This window comes from Gavialis gangeticus, unplaced genomic scaffold (assembly GCF_001723915.1).
Source record: "Gavialis gangeticus isolate Ggan-Ray unplaced genomic scaffold, GavGan_comp1, whole genome shotgun sequence".
Lineage (NCBI taxonomy): Eukaryota > Metazoa > Chordata > Crocodylia > Gavialidae > Gavialis > Gavialis gangeticus.
In genome coordinates this window covers 181,780,874-181,793,036 of record NW_017729022.1, presented here as the reverse complement: position 1 = coordinate 181,793,036, position 12,163 = coordinate 181,780,874, and the positions used below count along the sequence as shown (strand labels likewise).

The following is a 12,163-nucleotide window of genomic DNA, read 5'->3' as shown; positions in this document are numbered from 1 at the left end:
GTGTGTGTGTGTGTGTGTGTGGAAAATGGCTTGCAGAACCCAACATAACATAGCAAATGTATAAGGGCACCAATGTAATGAGAGCAAATGTAAGGGCACCATTTGTTCAGAGATCCCAGAGCATTCTACAAGCAACCACTAAATGTTGAATTTAGTATAATTAATCAATAGAGTATTGTTCTAGCCAGATAGCTGTTTGTCTTGGTTGAAAAAACTTTTTTTCCTATGCGGTTCAGGGGAATTAAATGTTTAGCTTCAGGGCGTAAATTGATCATTTGCATGAGTGAGAAACAAATTTGCCACCGCCCCCCCCCCCAAATAAAAATAAAAAAAAACATTGCAACCTGCTTGGTACTTTCCAGAGAGAGGCTGCTTTCCTCTGAAATACTGAGGAATACTGTCTGCTTCCAGAAGCTGGTGCTCCTGATACTTGTATCAATGCAACAATTTCTTTGATCTGCAACTTAGGGCCAAAAATTCCTGTCATCTGGACAGCCTTTGGAGGAATGCTGAGCTACTAAATAGAACTATAAGTGTTGCACAACTGTGGCTTTATAGCTTCCTGCAGGAAAACCTAGGGGAGGACGTTTTGAGGAAGGTTGCACAGCCATCCCTGACCTGCCTGCTGGATGAGAGAGGCTGTTTCAAGCTTCCCCATTATAGCCTATGGACAAAACATTGAAACAGCATCACTGTTTCAACAAAACAAAATGCAACAGCAGTTTCAAATTGACACAAAATTCAAAACAAAATGCTATTCCATCAAAAACTTGAAATCAAGTTGAAACAGAATGGTGCTGTTTTGCACAGCCCTAGTATATACCCATCACCAGCGCAGAGACAATGTATATCATCCTTGACTTGCCCAGTCCTCACCCTATCTTTTCTCATTCTTCCTCTATGGACTCCAGAGCCACTGGGCTGCAAGGAGAAGAAACCAGTACCAAGCAGACAGCTGGCTATCCTCCATGCAGCTAGGGAATATCCACTTGAAAAAAGGCAACTCTGTGTGCAGCTCTGGGCCTGTACATTAACGTGTTATTTGGAAATGTGTGCAAGACGGGCAGCTGTGTTGAATTGGGCATGTTTCCAATGGTAATGTCCAGAATGTAAGAGCTTTGTCTTAAAGTAAAACCCAAAATGTTTTTTCTGTCTTACCAGCTTCTTGAGCCACTAACGATCCATCACATTAGGTTAATAATATGCCTTCCTCCCATTTATAGCAACTTACCTCAGGCTACAAACAGATGTCGCATCTGTCCCGGGAGAAAATTGTATCCCAGGATGAAGTGCAGTCATTCAGGTATCCATGTCTGTTGTCCTGGGACAAACCCTAAAGAGGTTCCCAGGATAAAAAGTGTCGCAGGACATCACAAAGTGTGTCTGTACAGTTTTCCCAGGATCACATCATTGGATCAATGGCAAAAAAGCACTGGTGCATTCAGCTGCTTACTAAACCCTGATTGGGAGGGTGTTGGAGAGGTGGAGGGAACTGGACTGATTTAGTCTAAAGAAGAGAAGACTGAGAGGGGCTTTAATGGCAACCTTCAGCTACCTAAAGGGCGGTTCCAAATAGGATGGATCTAGACTGTTCTCAGTGGTGGCAGATGACAGCAAGGAGCAACAGTTTCAAGTTGCAGCAAAGGAAAAACTTTCTAATAAAAACTTTCTCACTAGGAGGGTAATAAAACACTGGAACAGATTACCCAGAGAGGTGGTAGAATCTCCATCCTTGGAGGTTTTTAAGGCCCAGCTTGACAACGCTCTGGCTGGAATGATGTAGTTGGGGATGATCCTGCTTTGAGCAGGGGGTTGGAGCAGATGACCTCCTGAGGTCCCTTCCAACCTTAATTTTCTATGATTCTATGTGTGTACACACCAATCCCAGGATTTTTATGTTTCAGGACAAACACAGCCACAACTTGTCCAGAACACATGTGATGCCTGTTCCTAGCTTTAGAGATTTCAAAACACTTTACAAACATCTAATACTCAGCACCATTACAGGTACAGGCAAGTAGTGTTATCTCTACATTATTATTCCTGGACAGCTGAGATGCAGAAAGACTTGCCTGAGGTCGCAGTAATGTAGTGGCAAACCAAGGGAAAGACCTCAGACTTCCTGGCTCAAGCTTCCTTGCTACCAGAGAAAGTTTCTTTCCAAACTCATTTCTACCCTTAGAGATGCATCATGAGTCTTATAGTTCACTTAAGACATCAGATGAAAAATGTCTTTCAGCCCAGTTTTGAGAAAGGTGAGAGTTGACATGTTAGGACAAATGGAGGTTCAAGCTCCATATCAAAATCTTTGAGAAGTTCCTGCTAGTTCCTTACTGCAGATGAAATGAAACTCACTGTGTTGCAGAGGGCTAACACAGCCCTAGACACTGCAGAATCTCCTTTAAGGGGCGTGCAAGTGTTCTGTTAGCTGAGCAGCTAAAGAAAGGTGCCCACGCCTTTCCTGTGCATCATGAGAAGGGCCTTTCTGCTGTCTTGAATAGATGGATGCAGAAGGCCATGAAGGAGATAAACTGGAGTAGGGAATGCCTGTCTATATGTAGGCAGAGACTGGGCCCCCTAGACAGCTAGCTGCCTGTTTGCCTTCTGTAAAGTTAGTGCATTTCTTTTGACTTTGCTGAGAATAGGATCAGGTCCCCAGTTATGGAACAGTGTTTGTAACAATGGGGAGGTTGTGCAACAGCCCAGCACCTTTGCCATGGATTCTAGGTTATGGTCAGCCCCTCAACCACTCTGAACTTCACCTACATAGATCCTGAATACACAACCTTATGTGGGTGGAATGGCTTTCACCTGTAATGATATTTCAGTTAGTTATTGACCCTGACTGTGACCATGTATCCATGAGTATCATGAGTTTTTCATTGAAACATAACAACAGTTAAGCCTCTTAAAAGGGTTTACGTGGTAGAACACTCTTTGCTTATTGTACTTAGTTCTGTAAAACTCACCAATGTGTTAAGGAGCAGTAAAATATGTCTGAAGAATATCAGCTTTAAAAGACTGAGTAGTCAAATGATGATAGGCTACCTAGCACTCAAAATCTATTCTTATTACTAACTTTTGAAAAATTAACTTTTAATACCCAATAACAAGAGAGATTTGCTGCTCAAAAAGTGGACCCTGACATCTGTTGCTCAATTTGTGCAATGTCCTATACATGATAATTCTGGTTTTGTTGTAGGAAGGAACACAGAAGAAGAGGAAGCTATGATGCAGGAATGGTTCATGTTGGTTAATAAGAAAAATGCCTTAATAAGAAGAATGAACCAGCTTTCTCTTCTGTAAGTATGGATGAACAAGCCTGTTGACAAGAGGTTGATTTATCAGTATGTTACTTAGAATTTAGATGCTTATTTTTTTTTACTTTCTTTCCATCAGACTTCAAAATGTTCCCTCAATATTCCAAACATGCCAGGTTTTCCAAACATATCAAGTCACTAGTTTTTCTGATATTTCAGGCATAAAAGTATAAAATATTGCAGTGGTGTAAGATCAGCAAGAGCTGGTGGGGGGGAGATATCAAGTGCAATTTATATGTTCAAAAACAACAGTAGAATAAAATTACAGCACAGAAGTATGCAACTCCATTTGAAATGTACTTGGAATATGACCTACAAAGACTAATTTCACAGAGAACATGACATTTAAACTAATAATTGCTCTACAGAATTATAAAATCATTTCACTACTTTAGCAATGTTGAAGTGTTGAAAAATGAATCCATGAACTCCAGTGCAGTAATGTTACTTAGAAATCAATGCAGAGCAAGATTTGGTTAATGGCAACATACTTAAAAAAATGGACAGTATTGGGCAGCTATTAGAGACATAGAAGAAGAAACTAACGAACATCACTCATTATTAAACTAGGATTTGTGATGACCCCAGCAGTCCTACTTTTCCAGTACTTCTCAGTTACCAGCTGATTTTCTTTCAGTATGCCACCTAGTGTAGATATATGCATAGTTCCTGTATAATACAACAAAATGAGTTGCATGTTCATAAATGTCTTCTTGTGTCTGAACTTGATAGAAGAATCTACCTCAAACTATTAAGCTTTCTAATCCCGTGTCTAATTTTCCATATTTATTAGGTCAGAATGTACCTGGGATATTCCTTTCAGTGTTCATACTATCTGTTTGAATTGTTTGATGCTAGAATTTGTTCTTTAGATAAGAAAGAAAGTATCATGCTTTGCACATTCCACAACAGCTATTCCCAGGCTGAATATATACTAATTATATATAATAGTACAATTGAGTTAAACTGACTTCACTAAAATAGACGTTTTGGAAACTGAAAAAAGCAGCATTACTGAATATTCTACCTGAGGAAGGTTTTAAGTTTGAGTATCATTTGTTTGGAGTAGCTTAAAGTTAAAGAGAAAAGTCAGTTATGAGTCCTAAAATCAATGTAAGTTAAAGGTTCTTTTAAGTGTTTAATGATTTAGTAATTAACATATTGATGAACTTTTGCATCTTGCCTAGGGAAAAAGAACATGACCTAGAGAGGCGGTACGAACTGCTGAACCGGGAGCTGAGAGCAATGCTTGCCATTGAAGGTAAGAAATGTTAACTGTGTGGAACTGCTTAACAGGAAGACCAGCAAGAAGGGCTCAGCTGTGAACTGATTCAGCTCACACACATTTAAAATGATAGTGTACAGACATTTTCCCTCACATCCCTCAAGTTTTGTATACAGAGAAATTATTCCAAGTGTCAGAGAAAGCAGGTCATAAACACAAGTCTTGTTTAAAAAAATAAAAGGGGAAAAGACCAATATATTTTTAGAATGTTTTATTAGTTAAGCATTAAACAAATAAAGTATTAAAGTAATACTAGCTTTGGTACAGCAGTAGTGTTTTTCATGTCATAGGAAATGGAAATCGTGACCCGTGTACATGAGACTCATTATTTTTGCATTTAACTTATTTTTACAGCAGTGGTTCACCAGGAAAAAAAAATCACATCAGTGTTCATGGTAAAATATTATACATGTGTCAAGCAAATATTTCATCACATGCAACATCAGGATTAGTACAATCCTTTTGCACATATTTCCTTCATTCTCTGTAGCTCTCTAGAGTCTAGTCACCTTACCTGAATGAAAACTCATGGGAAGATTGACATAGGGGATAAATACAACAATTGAATACTTTCCATAGTGCTTTTAAATGAATGATACAGTAATCCGAAGGCTGATTCATAATAAAAATAAATGTTCAGATAGCTTAAACTATTGCTTACCTTATTTTGTTATTTAAATATCTTAAGTGTTTTATAATGCTGCACCGCTTATACTTCTCAGTCCCCACATGCTGTCTTACAGTTCAAAGATGTTTGCTTATAAGTTAATCCTTTGGGCTCTGTAAAATGGACCTTTTGTCTAATCAATGCAAATTGATTTTGCTATTCTGTATTGACCTCTTAACCCTTTGACTGTCCATGGTAATTTTCTTTCTTCACCTGATAAGGTACCTGATCCATAATAAATCAATTCTAATTAGTTTGGAGACCTCACTGGAAGCGTAAGTTTGTAGGAAAAAGGCAAGGGGTGTCAGGTAGCCTTTTCATAGCTGTGTTACTATACACTGACGTAAGACTAGTTTGCAGTGGTCTTGGATAAACTTTGAGTCTAAAATGTGTATACTGCTTTCTGTATGGAGACAGCAATTACTTAGAAATTAATGCAATTTAATTATCAATGTATTAAAACCAGAAAACCTTTTTTAAACAAAAAGATGCTGAAAAGGACCGTAACATTTTATTCTTTAAGGACTTTGTGCCTACTTTGCATGCCTACAATCATACAAAAAATAACACTCCAGTTTTGATAAAACTGTATTTTTTTTAAGCAGCAAATATGTACCAAACAGTGGGATGCTCTGTTAAACTTTTGTTTTTAAAAGTGATTCAATGTCCAGGATTTTACAAGAAAGATAATGCATGTTTTACACTACTCTACATTTTAGAATTGTGACTGTTATTGTGATTAGTATTCCACTGGGAACTTCTGCAGTATTGCTCAGACACTGAAATATACTTAAAACCAAATTAAAGAAGAACAATTCCACTAAAACAATTATTAATATTATGACTACATAACAAGAAGTTACAATATTATTTTTGAAGCATTGGCTCTGTGCGTGAAGGTGCTTAATTGCTGATGTATGTTTGATTTTGCATATTAACTGTAAAAGTGGTTATAGAACAACAGCACAAAACTGACATTTGTGGTAAGGTTGGCTGTAGAAGAGATCAGAAAGTTAAACTGACTAAATGAGGAGCACAGTAGAGTGTGTATCATAGAAGCTACTTAGCCCTTTGTTAATGAGCAGTTGATGCCATGTGAAAGATGCAAAGGGACAAGTCTAACATTGTGTATGTTTGTTCCGGATCTGAAATACATGGATACAAAAATATCAGGGAAGCTTGTGTTTGTTTGTTTGCTTGTTTGTTTAATGTAAGCAACTCAGCAGAAATATTCTGATTCAAACTGGTACTTAAAAAAAAAAGTTGTTGGGAGGTGATAATTACTGTTTTGGTAAATTGCTCTAACTCTTCCACATGTGGCTGTGCTGTTTAAAAATCTATCAACCAATTTACTTAGCTAGTTGATGACAGGAAAAAAGGAGACTTGCAAAAGGTAGCAGCCTGCTGATTGTAGATAAAGGCGATTTATTGGCCATCGGCCTGCCCTGCTAGTCTGAGCAGTGTGTGGGCAGTACTGTAGTTTAGAGGTGCTGACCGTTATAATGTTCAGTGATGTGGAGACAGTGTCCTCTTAGCCAACTGTTAAAATGGATGCATATGCAGTTGAATGGTCTTTTGGAGTGTTAAAGCACTTCCCACAGAACACATGAATGGCCAACAGTGGTTAAAAAAAAGGAGTACTATTTCCCAGCTAGCAGCAGAGATAAGAAAGGGAGAATAAAGTAGTACTTTTTAATAGCAGCAATAAAATATTCCTATCTTTACAAGTGAATTTTGCTGCTGAAACTGCTCACTCCCGAGAAAGCTCTGAAATAGTTTTATAGAGTTATAATAAGCTGAAGAAAATATAGCCTACATGGTTTGTTTCAACACACACAGAAACACTGCCCCTATTCAAAGCAGTTTGTCCCATGTAAGCAAGGTATGAATTTCAGAGCATGAATTTGACTGCATTTGGAGCTGAGTAGCAGGATGCCTTAGACATACAAACATACTCCAGTTACCTTTTTTTTTGTTCCAGATTTAATGCCTCCTTAGAAAAGATAAGTTCATTTTTGCACACCTTGGGGTAGTGTGTTCATTTTCTGCCCAGGAAATGGATCTTCTTTAGGATTTTGTACATCTTGATTTATTCTTGGCTTATAGTTTGAAGTGGGTGCTCTTCTAAAAGGATTTATGCATAGGTTCACTATTTTTGTAGTTATGGTTTATATGATAAGCTTTTTATATTTAAAATCAATATGTAATCCTGTGGAGGAGCTTATCCCCTAAAACCCCATTTGTAAATCTATTTTAGCTTTGTTACACAGCACAGCCACAGTATTCCATAGATTGATTAGGTTCAGCAGTAGAATCCTATCAAATGGCCTGCTCTGATGATGATGCAAACTCTTTCAGGATTGCTAGTTGACTGGAACTAAAGATAAGACTTGACTGCAATCCCCCAATGTGCTCTTTACAAAACTAGTGTTAATTTTCATCAAAGTGCTTGGCTTATTTATTATAGTGGCAAGGTTGAAGGTTTTACTAGAAGAACTTTCGACCATTTCTATTAAAGTGTTTCTGTTGGACTAGGCTGTCTGTTTTCTCAAAGTAATTATCAGTTTAAGCAACAGGGAAAAAAAGACAATATGAAGTCCATGAAGATGAATAATTGAAAACGTTTCTATTTCAACCTGAATTTAACAAACTCTGTAATTTTAAACTGCACATTGCAAGTGGTTGCACGGGGTCTTTGGATTTCAACACTTTTTGCTCATATACAGCCTCAGAGCTTAATCCGATTTTTGTCCAGACTGTAGCTTTTATAACAGTATTATTCTGAAATCTTCAAATTAATCACAGCCTATATTGTAGCTTCCAAAAGCTGTAGTCAGCGTTGGTAACTACACTTGACAGGTGCTATAGGTAATCCTATCTTTAAATGCACAACAGGTAGAAACCAAACTTGTACACAGTTACTTTTTAAATATATTTGCACTTGTGTTCTTCCTGAAAGGTGGTCCGGATTTTGGAGGGGGTAGGGGGGAGCACATGGGAAGGTCTTGTCAGGTATTTATCTGTATAAAACAAATTGGTTATTCAGTAACATACAAAATAATATCTTTCAAATGCTGGACCAAAAACATACATTCTACCCTGACAAACTGGCATTTAATTGTATTTACTCCTAAGGAGAAAGTGACAGATTTTGCTTTTTCTGAGAAGCGGTACAAAAAGATCATTAAGCTAAGTCTGAAATGAGAATGTGTAGTTGTCCTAATGAAGCTTTGTGCGACAACTTCACAAACTCCACTGCTATCCGCAACAAAAATCAGTTATATTTGAGATATGAATGTCTTGTTACTTGTTACCCAGGGCTGAGAGGGCTGTGTCTATTACATTTACAGGTAGGAATTTAATGGAGGAAATCTAGTTCTTTCAAGGTTTCCATTGAGCATTGTACTAAAAAGATTTTGAATTTTGCCTGGAGAAGCAAGGTGTCGTAGAAAATAGCTACTAATGTTCTGAGAAGCCCGGTATAAAGCCAAGAACATTTCTAAAAATCTTAAACTTTGAATTAAATTTAAATTAAATTGCTTGATCAAAGGCATGTAGCAATGATGCTTTCCAGAGCCATCCTTTTACCTGGATCTTCAGGTGTCATCATTTTAGAGAAATCTAGAGGTCAGTGAGAAGATCACTGGAAGCATAGAAAAGTTATGCTACAACTTGGGTCAGGATTTGAGGGAGTGTGAACAGATTTGGAAATTCTGAACCAGTATATTTTTTTCCTGTTCTGAATTAGATCATTAGCTTTGCATGACACACGCTTTTGCCAGGCTCTTTTTAAAGACAGATTACACTACATTTACTGCTACTTTGTTTTAACGTGTAGTAAGTACCCTGTCTTTCCATGGAGAGACTGTTCTGAGATTCAGAGGGAGATGGCAGAATTTTTAAACAGGGTGAATGAAAGTAGCCTTCCCCAAAATGCATGAGACTAGGAAAGGGCATACATTGACAAAAATAAAAAGGGTGTCTTCTAAATTAGCAACTCAAAAACAGCTTTTTCTGAGCTCCACGTTGGGGCTGGTTTCAAAGCGAAGAAAAATCATGAGGTAAGTTGTATTCATGACCAGTAGCTGTGACTGACACTCTGTATCCTGTTAGGTATACACCTGGAAAATTAGCTTCCATAAAAATGGAGGGGTAAGAAACAGCCCGTTTAAAAGAAAAGGAAAAAAAAGACTTTTTGCCAGGCTTCTCTGTGTGAATGTGAGGGAAAAGAATATGGTGTCACCATATCAAGTTCTTCCCCATTTGTGAAATGCCATCATACAGATTTGCTTCCGTTGAGGGGGCAGACACACGTGTCTGTGTGTATTTTCTGTATGTGGAAATACACCTATATTGATTTGTGGATACTTGGGCACAGACAGAAGGCAAGAGACTGATAAAAATGGTTACACATCCCTGGCTTTTTGCTGCTGTTCTAACCTTTATTGCATGATGATGCATCTAATTTTTAATTTGTAAATACAAGACCAAATTCCCTTTAGCACCACTTGCTTTCATAAAGCTTCTGAGCAGTTTGCTGTCTTGAATAAATTTTGCTTTGGAGGGGGGTCAGGGGGATTTGAACCAGCACATTCTTGTGTGGTTTGTGAAGATTCACATGGTAACCATTGGTGTGCATTGTTAGGTTTATCTGAATAAGCACCAGCCATGTGAGTTTTAACATGATTGCCCAGGGCAATGGAGAGAGAAGAGAGAAATCCAAAAGGATTGCACACTCTCTTTCCTCTGCTTTTTGGAAAGTGCAGAGAGGGGAGGACACTGCTTGAGTCAGTGGCTCTGGATTTTTTTAAGCTGGTGTCCTGTTTCCCTCCTGGTCCTCATTTGTTCTGCTATCTCCCTCATCATCTACTTCTCCTTCTTTTCATTGTTTACCTTCCTAATGAGGGAGGCGGAGTAGACTGGTAGTTGATTGACAGCTACAAGCCCTTCGAGTCTGGCTAGCGAGCAGTTGGCTTGGGCTTCAGGAGTGCTGCAGTGTTAAATTTGCCTTATTTTTATGAAATGCAGTTACTGCTTTGTTAGAAGAGGGCCAGAGTCGGTGCCCTGAAAAGGGAGTCTATACAATCAGAAATGTCCCTTCGGAGTCCTCAGGGAGTAAACATGCGCGCAGTTAGTGCAGTGGGAGAGGGTCTGCGCACTCTCCGATCTTTTACAACAAAATCATTTCAGAAATCAGGTCCGGAATTGCCCGTTAGCAACGAACCCTGGACTCAGCCGCTGTACAAATGACAAACGGGTTACGTTCTGTTATGGGAAGAGGTGCTGTGTAATATGGTCTAGCAAGTGTATTTTTACTTCAAAGAAAAATGCTAATTAACTGATACCTACTTTTAAAGTTGTTGCGAAACATATGGTGCCCAGTGTGAGATACTTCCAACTGCTTAGATATAGCAAGCAAGAAATTAGCAAAGAATAGGTTATTTGCAGGGAGATGGCGTTTCATTCTAGATTAGATTAGTTTCACTCTAGAGAAAAGTGTTCAGATAATTCCGCCCGTTTCTCAAACGAATCTCCCCACCTATTTGTGGAAAAAATGCCGGAAGTAATTCTTCAAGCTCTCCAAATTGAGATAAATCAAACAGTAAATGAGAAAAACAGAATATGGATTACTGCTTTTGTTCCTGGTTTGTTTGGGTTTTTTTTTTTAAATCATCATAGGAAAAGTGGTTCCGGGCTGTCCAGGCCTAGGTTGGAAGTTCTGTGAAATATTTTGAAATTAGGCACCTGGGAATAATATTCCCAAATCTAACACAAACATTTGTAATTCAGGTAGAAACGTCCATTCGTGTTGACGACTTTTGAAAGAACAACAGGAAATAACAGGAAATCAAAAGGAGATTTTCAGTAATTTGATATTTTGGGTTGACACAAATCCGCACAAATGTGAAATGATGGCTGATTAAAGTTATATACCCCGTTATTGGGTCACAAAGAAATTACATTCTCTGTGTCTAAGGCCACCGATCTGACACCAGTTTAAGTCATATGCAGAGACTGAGATCAAACAGATTTCAAGGCATACATTTGTGTGCTTTTTGTTTTGTTTTGTTTCGCGCAGATTGGCAAAAGACTGAAGCCCAGAAGAGGCGAGAGCAGCTTTTGCTGGATGAACTCGTTATTCTCGTTAATAAACGTGATGCGTTGGTCAGAGATTTGGATGCTCAAGAAAAACAGTAAGTTTGGCATATTGTTATTTTGTTAATCCTCTAGGGACATGAGCCTTTTCTGCGCATGGGTTTGCTTTGTCTGGATTGTGCAGGCAGTACAAGTTTCAAAAAAAGTTCAGTACACAAACGCAGCAAATGTTCTGTAGTGACCAAGTTTGAAGAACTCGCTGCGTTATCCGTCAAGGACGACCCAATTTAAAGCAAACGAGGCTCTCGTTAGATCCAGGTCCTCAGCCCGAGTGGTGCTTTCACATCTAGCTCTAGCAAGGGTATCCCGGATCGGAGTTCCTCTGGCAAATTAGCCCTGCCTAGAAACTCCGCGGTGTAAGGTAGTGTCTTGACTACGTCGCCTGAACAGAATATGGACAGTAATAATTATGCCTTGTGTTCCTTTCTCAGGGCTGAGGAAGAAGATGAACATTTGGAAAGGACTCTTGAACAAAACAAAGGCAAGATGGCCAAGAAAGAAGAGAAATGTGTCCTTCAGTGAGTGGCCTTCCTGGAGCAGATGCAGTTGCATTTTGCAGTCGAGCCCTTTCTTACGTTTTTAAAATACTGACACAAGACTGAAAAGAAAAATCAATGTTTTGAAAAATTTTAAACTTTTTCCATTTGGTTAGGCCAGCTCTATAACTGCATTGTTTTTTGAGTTTGGGGTTGGTTTGTTTTGGGGGATTTTTGGGGGGGGGGGCTTTGGTGGGCG

General features: G+C 38.6%; 1 protein-coding gene across 10 annotated transcripts in view; it reads left to right on the top strand.

The window, feature by feature from the left end:
- EHBP1 (EH domain binding protein 1) overlaps positions 1–12,139 on the top strand; it is a 452,470-nt gene extending 440,331 nt beyond the window's left edge. For all 10 annotated transcript variants that reach the window (XM_019516608.1, XM_019516607.1, XM_019516605.1 and 7 more), the window contains 4 exons: positions 3,203–3,302; positions 4,508–4,581; positions 11,352–11,466; positions 11,860–12,139. In XM_019516608.1, the coding sequence (XP_019372153.1) occupies positions 3,203–3,302; positions 4,508–4,581; positions 11,352–11,466; positions 11,860–11,950 (380 nt within the window). In that variant the 3' untranslated portion in view covers positions 11,951–12,139. The remainder of the gene's footprint in view (positions 1–3,202; positions 3,303–4,507; positions 4,582–11,351; positions 11,467–11,859) is intronic.
- The last annotated feature ends 24 nt before the right edge of the window (positions 12,140–12,163 follow it).